Source organism: Enhydra lutris, unplaced genomic scaffold (genome assembly GCF_002288905.1).
Source record: "Enhydra lutris kenyoni isolate GAN:26980312 unplaced genomic scaffold, ASM228890v2 scaffoldscaffold46, whole genome shotgun sequence".
NCBI classification, from domain to species: Eukaryota; Metazoa; Chordata; class Mammalia; order Carnivora; family Mustelidae; genus Enhydra; species Enhydra lutris.
In genome coordinates, this window is record NW_019154130.1 from 1,650,646 (window position 1) to 1,669,469 (window position 18,824).

The 18,824-nt window shown below is 55.4% G+C and overlaps 1 protein-coding gene across 1 annotated transcript in view; it reads right to left on the reverse strand.

The window, feature by feature from the left end:
* Positions 1 to 456: 456 nt before the first annotated feature.
* Positions 457 to 18,824, reverse strand: part of LOC111156437 (transmembrane protein 132C) — a 196,597-nt gene continuing 178,229 nt past the window's right edge. Inside the window, exons 7-10 of the mRNA XM_022517341.1 lie at positions 9,882 to 10,087; positions 8,182 to 8,455; positions 6,822 to 7,013; positions 457 to 1,839 (exon numbers count right to left, since the gene is read on the reverse strand). Coding sequence (XP_022373049.1) covers positions 691 to 1,839; positions 6,822 to 7,013; positions 8,182 to 8,455; positions 9,882 to 10,087 — 1,821 coding nt within the window. The 3' untranslated portion in view covers positions 457 to 690. The remainder of the gene's footprint in view (positions 1,840 to 6,821; positions 7,014 to 8,181; positions 8,456 to 9,881; positions 10,088 to 18,824) is intronic.

The following is an 18,824-nucleotide window of genomic DNA, read 5'->3' on the forward strand; positions in this document are numbered from 1 at the left end:
ATTGAGACTGTTGCTAAGAATTCATCTAACATATAGGAATATAATGTACATTTAATTTAGGAAAAATATACCATTTGACCCTCGGAAATGAACATTAAATACAAATCAAGTGGACTTGCAGGACACAGAAAGAAAACATGGTGGGGGGTGGGGGAGACAATGTGGGAGCACAGAAGAGTCATGTGAAGATCGAAAACCCTCAGGTTCACCCCGAGAGGTGCTGGGGCTCTGACCCCTCTCCTCCCGCGTCCCCTCCCCCCGGGGCTGGCGGGTCGAGGCTGTCCTCCCAAGGGGGCACGGAACCAACATGGAAACTGTGCCTCCGCAGGCCCTCGCTGTGCATTTTGCTCCTTTATTAGAAATATAAAGAGATGATTGCTTCTGTCTTTTTATTTTGTGTTTTTGCATTTTTTAACAAATAATTTTTGGTAGCTTGTCTGTGTTCTGTTCTGACTCATAAAATCGCCTTCCCACGGTGGCCTTGTGCGCAGGCTGGCGTCTTGGTCAGCAACCTGCCCAGAGTTCCTCCGCTGACTCCTGGAGCTCTGCCGTCACCCTCGCTGTTGGGAACCCAGGGCCCTTCCCGGCTCCGGGACCTCCGCGGTCTGTGGCCCCAGCGCGGCCTGCTCTGTGTCAGGCGTCCCCAGACCCACTTTGGGACCCAGCGGGGCGCCGGGCGGACACGGGCACCTACGCCTGGTCTGTGAGCTTCTCTAGGTAGTCTCTGAGGTCCTCGCCGCCGCCCAGGATGGAGTTCACGGCGGGGCAGCTGTCGTCCGGCGGGACGGTGGTGAAGGTGGAGAACTTCACCTTCTTCCTTTTGGAGGTGGGCGAGTGCAGGGGCTCGAGCCTCGGGTCCCTGGCTGGCCTGGCCGCCGCGTCCGGCCGGTGAACCTGCCCTTGCACGTGCTGCTGGACGCCGCCGTTGAGAAGCAGACAGCTGCTCTCCTCGCTGCCGCCCGGGGTGCGGTCCAGGACCGTCGTGTGCTCGTCCTGCGGCGGCGAACCCCCGCCCACGTGCTCCAGCAGCTCCGCCTCGTTGCCCAGCCACACCCAGTCGTGCGCGTGCGTCACCGAGGCCTGGCCTTCCGGGGGCACCTGCTTGTGCTGGTACCTGAGGGCGAAGGTGGTACAGTTGACGAGGAAGACGAGGATGGCCAAGCAGAAGACGCCCAGCAGCGCGTACATGCCGATCTCCAGGTCGCTCAGGCCCCGCGGCGTCTGCACTAGGTCGCTGGCCCCCAGCCCGCCCCCCGCCCGGGGCAGGTCCACCTGGGCCGGGAAGTTGGTGAAGTCCAGGGGGATGGTCTGCGGCTGGCCCTCCCCCGACGGCCTGCCCGCGTCCGGCCGGCCGCTCTTCACCACCCTGTTGTCCAGCAGCGGCCTGGCCGTGGTGCCGCCTCTCCGGGGGGCCCCTTCCTCGCGCTCCCTGGAGGAGCCGCCGTGGACGGGCCCCTCAGGCTCCTGGCCCTTCAGCCGGCGGTCGCTGGCGTGGTTCTTGATCTCACCCTCGTCGCTGTCCGCGCCACCACCTCCGGGGCTGGAGTCAGCGTCGTTCCGGCCAAACTTGACCCTGACGCTGCCCACGCCCACGGCCAGGACGCTCTTGCGTTTGGACTTTTGGCAGGCCTCCGCGATGGTCATGTCCACTCGGACCAGGGGCCCCTGGCCTTCCCCTTCGGCCATCACCACTGGCCACCTGGGAGAGCGGGCTTGGGGGACGGACACGACGGCCTCGTCCAGGGAGGTGGCGGTCAGAGTGAAGTCCCTGGTGTCGTAGATGTCCAGCGGCGTCACCGAGCCGTCGCTGAGCTGGAGCCAAGTGCTGAGCACGGCTTCCTGCGGAGACAGAGGCCGTTAGGAGGACATAGCATGGGGGCCCGAGAGGCCTCTCCAGAACCTGCCTGCTCTCCCAGAGCACAACCCAAGGAATCAGGGGCTGGGCTCCGGTCCAGACCTGGCGGCTGATGAGTCGAGAGAAGACATGCAGGTCTTACATCAGGATCAGAGAATCGCTGCAATTTTATAAGAACAAATGGAGGGAGACGTGCTGTGAATGGCCTGCGTCATCCTCACCAGGGACACCCACAGGGACGCCTGGCCGAGACCCTTCCCAGGCTCTGTTTGCCCAGACGCTCCTGCCTCCTTGTGTCAGGGCTCAGCCCGTTACCATGCCTGGATCATCCGCGATAACCTCCCTAGCTCGGGACGTCACTCCCATCTGCAAAACCCCGTCCCCTGAGCAAGGTTACACACGCCCAGGGTCTGGGAGCTGGGACGCAGCCGCTCGGTGCAAGACTGGCCGTGCCTCCTGGGAACCCAGCACGGTCCTCAGTGTCGTCTGTGCACCGGCTCCCTTGACCCTCACGGCCACCCCCGAGGCAGATGCTGTGAGCATCACTGCTTCCCATTCTGCAGGAGACCGGATGGCGGGGAGGGGGGCAGCCCGGTCGAGCTCGCCCAGACAGGTGGCAGAGCTGCGGTTTGAGCCCAGCGCTCTGGCCTTGAGTCCGGACGACAGCAGCTGCCCTGTCTCCTGCCAGTGGGGGCTCTGAGGTCACTGCACGGGCCCGGGGCTGAAGGAGATGATGTCGGTGGGTCTGGAATTCTCCCCTGTTGTCTAAAACCAGGATTTAGTGACGTGTGTTAGAAGCCCGTGCCAGACACCCAGGGGCCTTGGAGAGGGCTGCCAGGGCCAGCGGGGGAGAAGCGGCACCCGCGGGTGTGGGCCTTGGCGAGCCGGCAGCCAAGTCTGCGTGGGTCTGAGTGTGCTCGCTTGTGCATGTGATGCGTGGTCGGGGAGCCCTGGCAGGGGAGGAGGGAGGGTGATGGGAGGCCTGGAGGGGCGGTGGGGAGGGGCACTGCCATGACAGGGGCCCAGGCTGACCTCCGTGGGATAGTCCGCTGGGGGCGACTGGGGGAGATACAAGGAGCAGAGTGGGGAAGGGAACGGGTGAGGTTTGCCAGGCTGGGAAGAGCAAATGGAGCCCCAGGGGTCTGTTCTGGGAAAGGATCCAGGGTCTCCTCTGGTCCTGGCTTCTGGGCGTGACAATGAAGGGCAGCGGATTCCACACACGTTTTGAAATCGATACACAGACCCACTGCTTCTCCTGGTCCAGTTTTTAGAAATGATCTTTCTGGGCCTACTTCCCTGCCTGAAAGTGGGAATGTGAACACTTTGACCACAGGGTCTGAGATGGACATCTCTGGGGCTTGGCCACTGTCGATCCCTCCTTCCTGGAAGGGACTAGAACACCAGCTTGGGAGAACCCGGTCTTCCCCACTCAGGGCACGTGCTTGTGAGGCAGTGGGGCTGCCCCGGCCCCTCCAGGCCCGGAGCTGGGCATGCGACAGAGGTCTGGCCCATCACAACACTCCACCACCCCGTCCACGGTGACTGCCCTGGGCAGGGGTGGAAACAGCCACCCCTGGTTGGATGGAAACCAGCCAATGGGACGGGATCCCTGGGCTTGGGCTGGGACCACAGAGGAGGAGCTTGCATTCCCTGGGCTGCGAGGTTGGGGTACAAGCCGGTGGGCTCGTGGCCTGAGACTTAGGGGGGATCTGCCGGAACCGAGGGTCAGCACAGGGAAAGGAAGAGTTATGAGATGGAGAGAGAGAGGGAGGGAGGGAGACTGTCTTAAGAACACGGTCCAACAACAAAGACTGAGGATCAACTATTTAAAAAACTAGGTAAAAATACACAAAAAAAGCAATGCTAATTCCCGAGACTCAGAAACAAAGAGGGAACGCATACCAGAGGGGGGCCTGCAGACCAGTGCTGCTGAGGGGGCCTGGCAGCAGGTGTCAGAGCGGCTCAGAAGGCTCGCCAGCCAGTCGGGGGTGGCTGCTGATGGTCACCCAGGGACTGTCAGATGGGGATGCCTAAGGCCAGGACTGCGGAGAGGGGGCCATGAGAGAATCCTAGCCCCGGGCCAGAAACAACAACGAAGCTCATCTGTGCTCTGAGCATGGCTGGGGAAATGTGTCCCCTGGAAATCCAAACCCCACTGCTTCCCCACATCTGGGTGTGGGGTCTGGGGTTATGTGACCTGTGTGGGGCATGGGCTCCAGCAAAGAGGGGCCCGTGCAAATGCAGGCCTGCAAAGAATTCCTACCGGGAGAAAAGCAAAGCAGCCACCAGCTCAAGAGGCACTCTGATTAAAAAAAAAAGAAAGAAAGAAAATTACACTCCCTGAGAGGGAGGGCTTTGCCATGAGAGGAGACCATAAACAACTCATGTCGATCAGCACACCAAGGATTTTGGACACTAGAACAACTGAAAAAGATGACAAAGTAAGATAAACCAGCAACAAGAACAAAATGGCCCGTGAAATAAAACCGTTCACGGGACATGGACGGAGAGGAGGGCCGAGCAGAGAAAGAACAGGATGGTGTGGGAAGAACTGCCTAGACCTTCTAGAAACAAAGAAGGGCTCCACTGGAAATTAATTACCTGACGGCTGGCTTGCAAAGTGGAGTGGAGTAGACACATCTGGGGAGAGAGTCAGTGCCCGGCAGACAGAGCCAGGGAACTGACCCAAAACACAATCCCAGGATGAAATATACAAAAGACAACTTGGAAGAAATGAGGGGCAGGACGAGAACGGCCAAGAGTTTTCGGTGACAAGTTCCAGAAGGGAACCAATGGGGGAAGTCAGGAGTCCACGAAATAGTGGCTGGACATCTTCCAAACTTGAGAACAATTGTGGGTAAGAAACATGCAGCTTTTGGGGGGCACTGAGCAGCTGGATCCAGCTTGACCTGAAGGTACAAATCCCCGAGCACGAACTGATCAATGCTGATGTCTTGGGCCAGCCTCGGTTGGGTCTCTGTCACTGGTACCTGAAAGCCCAGACCGATGCCAATGCCGGCGTCCTGAGAGGGGCAAGTGAGACCACACCTGGAATCTGGGGAGGGCGTGGTGCTCAATGTTGGCACCTGCCCACTCCCCCATGGCCGCTGCCTGCTCAGCTTTCAAGGGTCAGCTCTGCAAGATGGTTTTGCCTGAGAACATTCTCTGGCCTCTGGAACCCAGAAGCGGTCATGCTTGTAGCCAGAAGTGCCAAGGAATTAACACCCTGCAAAGGCAGCCCTCGGCCAGCTCCCTTGTCCCTGGTCAACACTGGCTGGTGGTTTCCCCAGCAGCTGCAGGCTCCGGGAGCCACAGTGGTGGCCGAGCGGGAGACACACTCTACTGACTGTCCTCCATCCCCGGGAGCAGTTTCCGATTCCCTCTGGGGGCTCCCTTCACCACTCGAATTGAGTATTTGAGTATGAGTCTTCGTGCCAGGCTCTGCTTCTGGGGGAATCGAAGGTGAGACAGGCAATACGGCTCAGTAATTTTGCTTCCCACCCTCGTCCCCTCTGTCCATGTCTATCGGCAAGACCCCCTTCTAATGCCCAGGCCGGATGCATGAGTGCCCAGGGACTCCTCACTCCACTTCTCTGTCCTGGCTTTCCTACAACAGATGAGGTGCAGGGGAGGCATAGGCTGCTGCCCTCATGTTTACGGGTGTAAAAATCTTTCAGCTTTTGTCTCAGAGTTGAAATGCCAAGAACAAGGTGCCAGCCTTTTGCACACCGAGGGCTGACATAAAACACGGTTCACACGGTCTGTGGGTTCATCTTGGTGGACTTTCCATCCTGAATTAATTTTTCTTCACAAACTCTAGATGGAGAAAGAACACACAGAGCAAGCCCCCGAAAGGCAGACGATCCAACTTAAGCCCCCCGAACCCCGCAGGCTTGCGAGCTCCGTCTCCATCAACCCTGCCGTGTGGCTGAGAGTAAGTCCCTCCGTTAGCTCGTTACAGTGAAGCCGGGACACGGGAAAGCCAACGCATTTCCCCAAAGATGAGAAGTTCTGAATGACTTAAAATAACACTTGCCCAGAAATGATTTAGAGCTCCATCCTTTTGAGAATCACGTCTGCAATTCGAATGAACTACATCCTTAAACCCCCCCTCCCCGAGGCCGTGCTGGGACCTCCAATTACCATGAGCCGATGAAGACGGATGGGAGACATTGCCTGGGGACTGGGGCCTGCCCCACGCCAGCGAGGCTGCCGTGCCAATCCAACCCTAATGAATTACCCCTGCTTTGTCTCCCCACTCTTCCGCTCCCCTTACTTTGCTCTTTAGGAAGCAGAAAACGCCACGCCCCCAGGAGAGAGGAGAGGGAGGCCAGCCATGGGGGCCAACGTGGATGGGAACGTGTTCCAGGTCCCTCCAGCTGATGTTCTGGAGCAAAGTCAGTGAGAGGCTGCATGATTTCTAGAATGACCCTGCCGTCATCTTTGGAGCCCGGGGCTATAGGCAGATCTCCTACATGATGCTCTGTTACGCGGCACAGTTGACCGAAAGATAGGGACCTCTGCCTGGATGGTCTGGGTGAGCCCAGGGGAGTCCCGTGAGCCTTTAAAAGCAGGAAATTTCTCGGCTGGCAGCAGAGAGGGGGTCAGAGATGAGAAGTATGAAAGGCCTCCGTGCACACTGCCGGCTTTGAAGATAATGTGGAGAAGGGAACGTGGGTGGCCTTAGGGAGCTCAGCGAGGGCCCCAGGGACAGCCGGCCAAGAAAGAGACACCTGTCACAGAACTGCAGAGAGAAGGACCAGCAGGGAGGCCGATGAGTCCCCAGAACACCCCAAGAAGAAACCTGCTGGCCAACGTTGTCCCGCGGACTTCCGCAGCCCCCATTGCTGTGTTCTGGAACATGGTTCGGCTCCTCTGACCCACTCCTCCCTCCTCCCGCCCTCCCTGCCGAGTCCAGCCCAGCAAATTCCCTGCTCCTCTGTACCTCTGGCCTCGAGGACCCTACCTGTTTGGGGGTCCGCAACAGCTCCTCAGCTGTGGCCACAGCGGTGATGGCCTTGCTGTTCTCTGTGCTGGGGTGGAGGGTGACCGACAGCCCGGCCACGAGCTGGATGGCCAAATCCGTCACTGACACCTTGTCATCTAACACAGTTACCGTCTTCTCTGCCAGGATAGAGTCGGACAGTGGGGACAACACCTGTGGGATTAACAGGACAGAATATTCCCAAATGTGGGAATCTCCCCCAGCGACACTTCCACCTTGCCCCGGGCCTGGGTCCAGGATACAGGGCGAAGGGATCACACACCTTCTTCACTATAGATGCACCAGCCCATGCCATGCCTCTTTGCAAGAATCAGATAAAGCCACCCTTCCCCAAGACACTTTATCTCTGTCTGTTGGAAAATTGCAATAAATATTAAAATCCATTCCGCTTTAAAAGAAGATGTCCCCTCCCATTGAGATGCCGTGCTCTTGTACACCACACAACCTGGTTAACTGCACATGGCCATCCTGCTGACTGGGCTCATGAGGAGTCACACACAAATTGAATTTGTGCAACCTGAATCACATTCTAAATGAACTGTGGAACTAACTGGTGAGAGCTGAATTATAAATAATCTACTCCCCCCTCCTCAGACCCCCCCGCACAATGTATCCTCTGCTGAAACCTTACTTTTGGCTGCCTCTCATAAACCAAATGTCACCCTGGAGATCTCCAGGTGAAATGATGGAAACGCCCCATCGTTCCCACATATGGCTGTGGTCTCAGGATCCAGAATGATATCCCCAGAAGGTGCAGTCAGGGGGGCACAACTTGAGGGTTTTCGGGAAAAACCATCTGACATGATCTGCCGTCTGATCCGAGATCCCACCGTACTATGCATTTCCTTGAACAGAAGGTTAGTAGACTCTGAAGAGAGTTTGTTGGATGAGTCCACGACAGAAAGACTAGAAGCTTTAGGGGAAGAAGGAACGCAGCTTCCCAGGGCCCCGAGCAGGAGCAGCACAGAGGGAAGAGGGAGGTGTCTTCTAGGACATGTAGGAGGTAGAAATGTGGGCTGCGGGATGAAGTGAGGGGAGTCGGAGGCAGGACGGGGAGTGCTGGAAGGTGTCGGGAGTGGAGGACGCAGGAGGTGGGAGAGGGGACATGCGGGGTGCTAAGGCTGTATGGCCACCTCCTTCTCCATTTGGTTTGCAAGAAGATTGGGACTCCCAGAGCTGACCCAGGCTCACATTCTGGTGTCCCGAGGATGCCACTCTGGGGGCCAGGAATTGGGCACAGTGACCTGCCCTTCCTGCGAGCCTCCCCCAGTGCCTGGCACGGTGTTTGTGGCTGAGCATGCAGAAATCCTGGGCTCCCTACCTGGATGGTGGTCATCCCGACCTCCTGCCCAACCAGGACCCTGCTGTCCTGGAGGGTGGCCACGTGGGGTTCCTCCAGCTTCATGAAGTCTGCCACCAGGTGGGTGACGTCGACCTGCCAGTCAGGGCCCAGCATGTAGCTCAGCTGGCCCCACGGGCCGGCACCCTCGGCCACGAACTGGGTGAGGACGCCCACGGTGGCGTGCTGGTACTGCAGGGCACAGCCGCGGCCCCGCCGCTCCTCCTCGTCTTCATCCTCGCTCTCCCGCGTGGGCCTGCGGGGAACCAGAAGAAGCTCTCAGGCCCTGGGAATGGATTCAGAGACGCGCCAGAATCCCAAGCCAGACAGGCAGGTGCCTGCCTCCGCCCCCAGGGGACAGCACCCTGGGCGGGAGCCTCGGGACCCCACCAGAACGCCAGGTCCATCACAAGCAGCGCGGAGGGTCGGACTTCTCTTTCTTGGACATAGTCATTGACAAAAGACTTAAGAGCCAGCTTTGACGAAGTCTACGCTGTCCAGTGAAGAAGTGGCAAACAGCCACGTGTGCCTGTTTCCAACTTAATTTAAGTGAGTAAGAACGAAATCAGGAAAGTTGAAATTTCCTTGTCACAGAAGCTCTATGGCAAGTGGTTCACAACCACACATGCTAGTGGCAGCGGACAACATGGTTCTAGAACATTCCACCACCGCAGCAAGGTCTGGTGAGCAGAGCTGTGTCATGCTCTTGAGATGAGCCCGTCTAGGCTCCCCAGCTATGGGCTCTTCATCTCATAACCCTGTGAGGCAGAACTAGCTGTTGTTATGTTTTGGGGCTGTGGGGGGGGGTTAGGGACTGTGGGCAAGCTCACAGAGCTAGGAAGTCTCAGGTCTGCCATCCCCAGGGACACAGCACACTCGTTCTCTTGCTCCCTCATGACCACATATCAGTCATGACCACATATCAGCTGTCCCTCCACAGTTGGGTCAGATTCTTTCAAGCTCCCCTTGGGGAGGCAGCTTCTTCCTGAACGCATGTTGGCTTGCCCCTTAAAATGAAGATCTCGTGTCTGGGAGACTCCAGGAAACAGCCCCGAGGGTTCAGGACAGAAGATCCCAGGCAAGAGAGACAAGGGATGTGACATCAACTCATTCGCTGACCGGGGGCAGGGGGCGGGGCACAGGACCGAGGAGACCAGACCCCAGATCCTACATGTGGCAATCCAGAGTCACACGGAATAAATTAGAGCCTTGTTTTGTTTGTTTTGATTTAAGAACAAATAGTAAGACCATGGCCCAGTATAAATGCCATCACATTTTATGCAGGAATCTCTATGCACAGAACTGATCAAACTTACGGATATTCATAAAGCACAGAAAAAGAAATCACTGCTTCACTTTGAGAAAAGAACCCCAAACTCAAATCTCCCTGGGGGCTGAGGGGCTAGAAAAATGTATCACTTCTGTGGCTTCCTTCTGGGGGAGTCCTGGTTTACCAGACGCCCAAGTGCAGTGTGCAAATGGTCTGGGGTTGATGAGATCATACCCTGTTTAGACTCTTGCCTGGTTGGTTACTCTGGGCCTTGGTGAGGCTGGAGAGAATGTAGTCTCACGATCATACCAGCATCTACTATGTGCTGGGCCCTGTCCTGGCTCCGGCATGGGGTCAGTAAACAAAACCATTGAGATCATGGCCCTGGTGCATCTCCCCATCCCAGGCTTACCTCTTACTGGCCACAATGGGGACCCTCCAGCCTTTGATCTGGCTCAGCTCTGTGTCAGAGACCTCAATCTGCAGGGGCAGCCGGGGCACCCACACGGTGATATGCAGGGAGGCACTCAGATGCTGGTAGGTGACGTTCACCACCGCATCCACCTTGCCCTTCATCTCCTTGCCATTGACAAAGATGTAATCACAGCGGTCAGATACCTGCAAAGACAGAAAGGGGGGTGGAGAAGTCCCCAGGCCCTGCAGACCACTCTTCTTCCATTTGTCTTTTTCTCCAGCAAAGCACACATGCTTAATTTAGGGTCCTCCCAAGGCAGAGACTGAGACAAGGATACTGTGCACCTGGTCTCCTTGGGAGATGGCCCCAGGGAAGAGCGGCTGAGGAGCAGACTGAGAGAGACAGATAAAGAAGATAAGTCAATATAAAATAGATAGGTCAATAGAAAACTACATCTTTATTTTCTTTTACTTTCATTTTTGTCTTTTTTGCTATGGATCAGTTTCTCTGGAACCTCCTGAAAGCCTACAAAATTGTCCCCCTGAAGGATAAGAGGCAGGATATTATCTACCATGTGGTAGATATTATCTACTAGCCTCCATCTCTCAGTACCCCGTGTGTTAACCCCCTGGCACTTCCAGGCTGACACCCTAGCCCATAGCATCTGAGAAGACCCTGGGATAGAAAACAGTAGTAGCTTGAGCTGGAGTGTGGTCCAGTCACAAAGCGAGCTGCAGCCGGGTCTGCCGTCTCAGGGGGCTCCAGAGGTGTCTGCTCCCCAGGCTGATGTCTGCTCATGAAATGAGCCACACCCCAAGCAACCTCCCAGGACATGAAGTGCTTGTGCTACCTTCTTCCTCTGCAGCATGAGCACTGATCTCCTCTGATCATGCACACTCCTGACAGTCTGAGACATCCAGGCCTCTGCATCTGGGGCTCCCTTTGCCTAAGAACACCCTTTCTTCCCTACTGGCCTGGCCAGGCACCTCCCCAGCCCCCGGGATCCTTTATATATTTGTATTATAACTGCTTAGCCTGTGAATAGCCACAGTGCATTAGTGACTACCAACCTATGTCCCCTCCTCCTGCAGTCCTCCCTTTGCTTTCCCCATTCCTACCACATCATTGCCTCAGGAGAGGGCTGAGACAGAGCACAAAGCAGGATAAACACATAGAAAATAAAATAAAAGTCTGCAAGCATTAAGATTTTGTGTTCCAAAGTCTAAACCCTTAGGTAGATGAATCTGTACACAGCCCTGTGGACATTCTCATGTGGGAAAAAAAAAACCAACGACAACAGGAAGACGCCTATGTCCCCTAGGAGTGGGCTGGAAGAGGCACCATGGACAGGGGTGAGACCATATGTGAGGTAACTCTGGTTACAGATGCTCGTAGGGACTGTAAGCAGAACATCTGGAGACAGGAAGCACCCCCCCCCATCCCAGGGCCTTGGCAATATTTACATCTTTTGAAAATTAGACTGGGATTATGTTCTGTAGCCCTAATGAATTGAAAACTGAGACTAGAAATCAACTAGTGTTTTCAAGAAATGACATGACTGTCTTGCATATTCAAGTTGATAAAATGTGGTTTACACTGGCCCCATGTGACCAGATCAACCACCAAACTATGAAATCCTTGAAGGAAAGAAGTACATCTTTTTAAATCCTTGATTTCTTGGTTCCACACAGCAGATGCTCATAAAACAGGAGCTTAGCAGAGAGACCACTGAATGGACAGATGAATGAATGTATGTATGCACAGACGGATGGGTGGGTAGATGGATGGATGGATGGATGGATGGATAGATGAATCGGTGAAGTACGTATATTTGGGTGTGTGGATGGGTGGGTGGTGGATAGATGGGTTCATGGATGGATGGATGAGTGGATGGATGGATGGGTGAGTGGGTGGATATATGGATGGGCATATGGATGGATAGATGGATAGATGGGTAGTTGGGTGGGTGGGTGGGTGTATGTATGTATGGATGGATGGATGGATGGATGGATGAGTGGATGGGTGGGCTGATGGTTGAGTGGACAGGTAGGTGGATGAACCAACAGGACCCTTTCTTCATGGAGATGCCTGCTTCAGGACAACCAAACAAGGATCTTGGGGTGAGGGGAGATGTGGTTAGAAACTGAGATATGACAGAGCCAAGAGCAATGGAAATACAAGATATTTACTTAAAGGTTTCCAGAAAGTTCTCAAGCAGTGTTTCCTAACCTTTTTGGGGCCACTGACTCCTTCAAGAACACATGTCAAGCTAATTCTTGCTATGAGCATGCATATACATACAGTTTTGCATAACATTTTGGAGTTAATAAAGTCACACGTGGAGTCCTCATATAGCACTTACCATACTAAGCCATAATTGCCAACTTGCTCATCTGTCTCTTGTCAGGACTGTGTACTCTAGAAGGAGCAGTGTCTCCTTCCGAGGGTCTGCAGACCCTGTTAAATCACATCAATGCTAAGCAGTGAACTCGTGTGATCACCCTTTCTTTCCTCAGCTTCTGGGAGCCATGGATGGCTACTCTGGGCCCAATTTTCATCTCCCACTCTTGCTTCTGTTTGGAAGGGCAGCTGGTGAGGGCTGGGCTAAGAGAATTTCCCCCATCTGCTGGGGACAGTGGCAGGGGCGGCTGGGAGGGGAACACAGGGATGGATCTTTTCACTCATGGTCAAGAGTGGTTTCAAAATGTTTACCTACTGATTAAGGGTGGAAACCAATTTTAGCTGCTGTCCCAGACTTGCCATTAGCATGTAAACACTGTCCTGGATCTGGGCAGACATTAGCATAATAGCCGAGCAAGAGTTCTATCAGTAATCACTTCTTTAATCAATGTTGTAATTTACAGACCATTGACTTCGCTCATTTATTACCTTCCTGAGCTGCGGTGGGAGGGAACCTGACCGCTCCAGAATATATAAATAATTAAGACAAACGCCAAGGGTATGACGTTGTGGTGCATGATAGAGCCGTTGTCACCGCTATTCCTGCAGGTGTCATAAATGTCTGGGGGAAGTCTCGGGATGCATTAATCATCTCTTAAGTGGCTAGAAGTGAGAACCACAATATCACAAAATGAGTTGGCTTATCTGCAAAATAGGAACCGAAAAACCCCACAGGACTCTCTTCAGTCCCTTGGCTTCATTTCTGGGACGCTTTCTCGTCTTTCGTGGTGGGTGGGCCGCCCACTGGGAAAGCTGCCTGCTGGCCTCTGCCCATTCGGACATTTAAACTCTTCCTGTCCAAATGCATGGTGGCCACTGACCCCACCACCAACTCTGCTCTTAGGACTGGAGGGGCCAGGGTGGGTCTGGTTGAGCGGCACGTGGTCAGTGGACATCTTCTGTTGTCACTCGGGCCTTGGCGACTTCCTTATGACATCGCCCACCTCTTGCCCATGGGGAACCGCTTGGGGAGCACTGTCTGCGGGGAGGGCAAAGCCACCTGCTGGCCAACCATTGACATCCAGTACGACTTCTGCCTAAAACAGCAGCCAAGCAGGTTCCAAACTCAACATCCGAGAAGGCAGGTCAATACACAGACGGTTGGACCAACCCGCAGCATCTGCGACTGAGCAGGTCTGGGGAGGGGGACCCATGACTGCATTTCTAACAAGGTCCCAGGTGACACGGATGCTCTAGGTCTGGGGACCACATGTGGAGACTCGCTCCTTGAAATAATGCAATCATCCCTCCTCCGTTTCCACAGAATCTTCCGTTTCCGGTCTTAGCGCATTCGGGCTGCTGGAACGGAGTGTGGCAGACTGGGTGCTTCCAGGATGGATGGCGGTTTCTCACATGTCCGGAGGCTGGAAGCCCCAGCGGAGGATGCCAACGGATCCCTCATCTGGTGAGGACCTGTCCCACCTCACAGATGCCACCTCCTCGCTCTGTCCTCCCGCGGCGGAAGGGGTGAGTGAGCTCTCTGCGGACTCTAAGGTCACTGATCCCACCCCACCCACGAGGGCCCCCACCCTCACGACCCGGTCACCTCCCCAGAGCCCCACCTCCTCACACCATCACATTGCAAGTTAGGGTCTCAACCCAGGAATCAGGGGAGGGCACAGAGACATCCAGTCCATAACACTCTCCTTCCATGACTACAATCATTCTGTTACAATGCTTCCAACCACCTCTGTGCCAATGACTCCCAGAAGGCGACCTCCAGAACCCAGTGACCCAATGCCTTATTCAGCATCTCCCCCTGGATCTCTAATTAGCATCTCAAACTTAATATGTTTGGAAATCAAACTCCTAGCATAGTTGTTTTGGTTTTGGTTTTGGTTTTTTGTGGGTTGGTTTTTTGGTTTGTTTCTTTGTTTTTTGCCACTTGGGAGCCTGAGGATGGAAATAGAAATTAAATTCAGACACAAAAAAGTCAGATTTACATTTCTTGTACTCCTGAGTTTGTGGCCTCGCTCTGTTCACACAAAATATCGCTCTATCTTGTGCGGCGGCGATGCCTTCTTCCAGAAGAACGTCTGCAAGGTGCTTTCCTCATTTCAGTCCTTTTCCGGAGCTGCAGGCGGCCATCATTTTCCCATTCTGGAGAAGAGGAAGCTGGGGAGCTGCGGCTCGTGGACGGGGGGCTGGCCTGCTGTGGTGAGACGGCGGAGGCCAGCACCTGCTGATGGCGGCTGCAGATGGCGGATGCTGGACGGCTTTGATGGTGTTGTCTTCACAGGCAACAGCCTGAGACTGGGGCCTTGGAAGTCACCCTTGTGCCGCAGTGGGTGTTGGGGTCATCTCCGTTCCTGCCGGCAAGTGAGCGGGGAAAGGAAGGAGCTGAGAGGCCGCTGGCCGGAGAGTCTGGGAGGGATCACATCTGCTTCCTCTCCATAGGCCGCCCTTGCCGTCCGTCCCTTAGCGCATCCCAAACAAGCCCACTTGGACAGGCTGGATCGGTCCAAATCTGGGCCGGAAACAGACGCTACATGCGACCTGGAGGAGAGGGTGACAGGGGCACTCTGGACAAAGCTGTGGTCCCGACTCCGGGAAACTGGCAGGAGACAGCACCGCACGCCAGACAGACGGGGGAGGGGGTTCAAGAGCATCCTCCAAAATCCACGTGCCCCAGAACCTCAGACCGGGGGCTGGTGTGGAAATAGGGTCTTTGCAGGTGTTATCAGCTGAAACGAGGTCATACCAGCTCGGAGGGGGCCAAAGAGGGCTGGTGTCTGCACAGGAAGAGAGGAGGATGTGGAGGCAAGCACCCAGGGGGTGATGTGGGGACACCGGTGGAGATGGAGAGGTGCTGCCACGCACCAGGGAACGGTGAGGACTGCGGCCGCCCGGAGCTGGCAGACCCAAGGCAGGGATCCTCCCCCAGCCCCGTGGAGGCTTCAGAGGGAGCAGGGCCCTGCGCACAGCCTGATTTCAGACGGCTGGCCTCCAGCCCTGGGGGAGAAGAGCCTCGTTTTAAGCGTGACCTTGGCGGAGGGTGCGGCTGCTGTCAACCACAGGCTTGCGGGAGGGGCCCAGAGGGATGAACATGCTGACGTCTCTCCCCCTCCCCGAGTCGGCTGGAGCCTCCCACGGCCTCAGCACACAGGGAAACCAGGGACAGCTGCACCTGGCAAAGTGACCACAAAGGTCAGCCTCCCGGTGTTCCGGGAGGAGGTGGTACAGGGATCTGAAAGGGTGAATAGGAATTTCCGGCACAGAGACCGCTTCACATTTTCCCATCTTCTTAATCAGGGGCTTTGTGTGAATCACAGAACTCTTTTCAACTCTGACAAAATCCTTCGAGGAGTACGAGCTCTTCCCTGATGCACTTCTGGGATCTCTCCCGAGCATCCTCCATGCACCCCGCCTCGTGCCCTGTGTCCTCGCTGGTTCTCCCGCTGCAGGACCTTTGCATGTGCTGTTCCTGCTCCCTGAAGGCTCCTCCCGCACTTGCCTGAGCGATTTGTTCCTTGTCTCCTTTAGGTCTTCCACAGAGTGGCTCCCAACCAGGGGCCATTGTGTCCCCTAGGAGACAGTTGACAATCCTTGGAGATCTTCTGGGTTGTCACCACTAGGTCAGGGGTTGTCATGGCTGGAAGACAGGTGACTGGTACCTAATGGTTGAGGCCAGAGCTGCTGTTCAACATCCTGCACCGTGCAGGACAGTTCCCAGCAAAGGTCAGCAGGTCCCAAATGTCAGTGTGGCTGAGGCTGGGAAGTGCTGCTTTACCCTCACGTCCACTCCCCAGAGGCCCTGTCTCCGACATCTGTATGTGGATGGCAACTCCAGACCCCTCCCTAGCTTTATTCTTCTCGTTTTTCCTGTATTACTCTCTCATATGCTACGCATTTCAGCCATTTATTATTATTTGGTTGTTATTTATTATTATTTGGTGGTTATTATTTGTGCTCTATTTCTAGAACATAAACTCTAGGATGACAAAGCTTTTTGATTCCTCTGTTCAATGTTTGTGTTTTTTCAGTGCCTAAAATAGTACCTGGTGCTCAGGTATGGGGCTTACCACACCCCTCCTACTGGAGGGGACACTCGGGGCTACCTATGCCCCCCACTGTGCACAGGTGCACACACACGCAGGTGCATGCATATACAGGTGCACACACACAGGTGCACACACAGGTGTACACACACAGGTGCAGACAGGTGCACAAACATGTATGCACATGGGACACGCAGGTGCATGCATTATAGGTACACACAGGCACATACACACATGTATGCACATAGGTGTACACACACACAGGTGCACAGCACAGGTGCACACACAGATGCACACAGGCACAGGTGCACATACAGGTGCCCACACGCACAGGTGTTCACACATACAGGTGCACACACAGGTGCCTGCACTGGTGCCTGCACACACAGGTGCCCACAAGGAGGCGGGCTTTCACGGGTGATTGCACACTCTGTAACAGCAACAGCAAACATTTGCTGACTGTTTACACTAAGCTAGGAGCCACTCTGACAGGTTCCCATGGATGATGTCACTGAACTCTCGCCATGAACACATGAGACAGAGCTGCCTTATCTTTCGAATCCTATCCATATTTCAAATGAGGAATCGAAGGCACAGAGAGGTGATGTAACTCGCCCAACATCACACAGCAGGTAGTCACTGAGCCACACAGGGAGTCGAAACCACACCTCAGCTCTCCATCCCGATGTCCACCAGCTCTGTGATGATGGACCTGTTCGGTTTTGATCCTTCCCTCTTTCCTACTGTGGGCGGACTCTATTTCCCTTCCTGCTGATGTGGACCTGGCCCTGTGACGAGCTGGGCCAGGAGAATGTGAACGGAAGGGACAGCGGGCCGGTCCCAGCCAGGCTTTCGGGCGCCACGAGTGTTCGGGCAGGCCTTGTGCGCTTTGCCACGAGCGGCTTTCCCTGACGTCGCTGCTGTTTCTCCGCTGCCCCAGAACGAGGCCCGTGGAGCCTGTCCTAGCCCCGCTGCACTGAGGGGTCCACTCGGCTGAGCCCACAGACCGCTGGACGCCTTCTGTCTCTCCTCCTTGGGAAGCAGAGAGGCTGCTGGAGGGTTGGGAGGAAGAGAAGACGGGGCGCCCTGCTCCCAGGTTTAGGAAGGACACAGTGGATTCGGGTAAACCCCATGGAGTGCCTCTCATTCTAGAGCGGTGGCGTTTGTCTGGACCTAGCTTTGGGATTGGACCCCCGTCCTTTCTCAGCGGCCCGTTCCCCACGGCCCTTCCAGTCCATGGTCTTCTCCCACGGTGCTCACGGGGAAGTGTCACGTTTCCGGGAGGCCGGGTTCCCTTGTCACTGAGGGTGTCACATGAGCTGTTCCAACTTCTCAAGGAGACAAAGGACAGGGACCGGCAGGGCCTGGGGCCAGCCAGCATTTCCGAGGTGAGGTCTGGGGGCCTCCCTCTTTTCCCTTCCTGTCCCTCACTGTGGAGGCCTAACGGGACTCCCACCGCCGCGGAAATCTTATCACCAATAACCTGCACTTTATCCCGCTGACCTTGAGGAATGCTGCTGAGACCGGGACACACCATGCAGTCTCGGCTCGGGAATCCTGTCCTCTCGGAGGTAGCTATGCTGGGCCAGGCCTGGCTGGGGGAGGAGGGAGCATTTACACAGGGTCTGCTGTATACTAGATTCTGTGTTGAGTGTGCACAAACACTTTCCAGGCGAGGACACTGGGGCACAGAGAGGTTGAACAACCCGTCCAAGGTGCCACAGCTAGGTGCCCTCGGCCTTGGATGTGACAACCGTGGTTTTGCCCCAGAAAGGCTCTCTCTCTCTCTCTTCTTTTTTAATGGTCTTTCCCAGTGCAATTGGTGAAAAGTTATCTCTGTTCTTTCCCTTTGGAATTAAAAAGGACAATGGATTTAAAGACATTGCTTGCAGCCTGTGATAACACGGTCTTCCCTCCCTGACGTCTCTGAGTCAAGGCGCTCGTGGACTAGAGTCTTAGTAAACCCAGTTTCTTCCCTTCTCTTTTCAGAAGTCGGTCTCATGCCGTCATGTACAGTAACTCACGTAACTTTGAGAGCAGAGTCACAGCTCCGTTCCCTGAGCACGTGGCCCACCATGGACGTTTAGGAGCAATGTAGTTTTCTGAAGGAAAAGAAAGGCTTCTGTGTTATTCTCTGAGACTTAACGGAGATATTTTCGATGTGTCTCAGTTGTAAGTGTTTAAGACGTCCGCCCCAATGCTTTGTGCACGTCCGCAGCGTGAGAAGATCGCCGTGGTCCAGCTGCGCAGTGTGCATGGGCCACTGACACGGGGACACGTCCCATCGCAGGTGTGGACGTGTGTGTGCAGAGAAGGTGGAATTCAGTGTCTCTCCTGGAGCAAACGCCCAGAGCTCAGCACGGCCCCTTCTGCTGTGCGCAGGCCCCGAGGAGGGGACCGGCCTGTTGCAGAGGAACAGGGCAGCTGGGGGATCCGTGTCCGGGAGCCGTCTGGGGTGTGTGGTACAGGGAGACCACGGCAG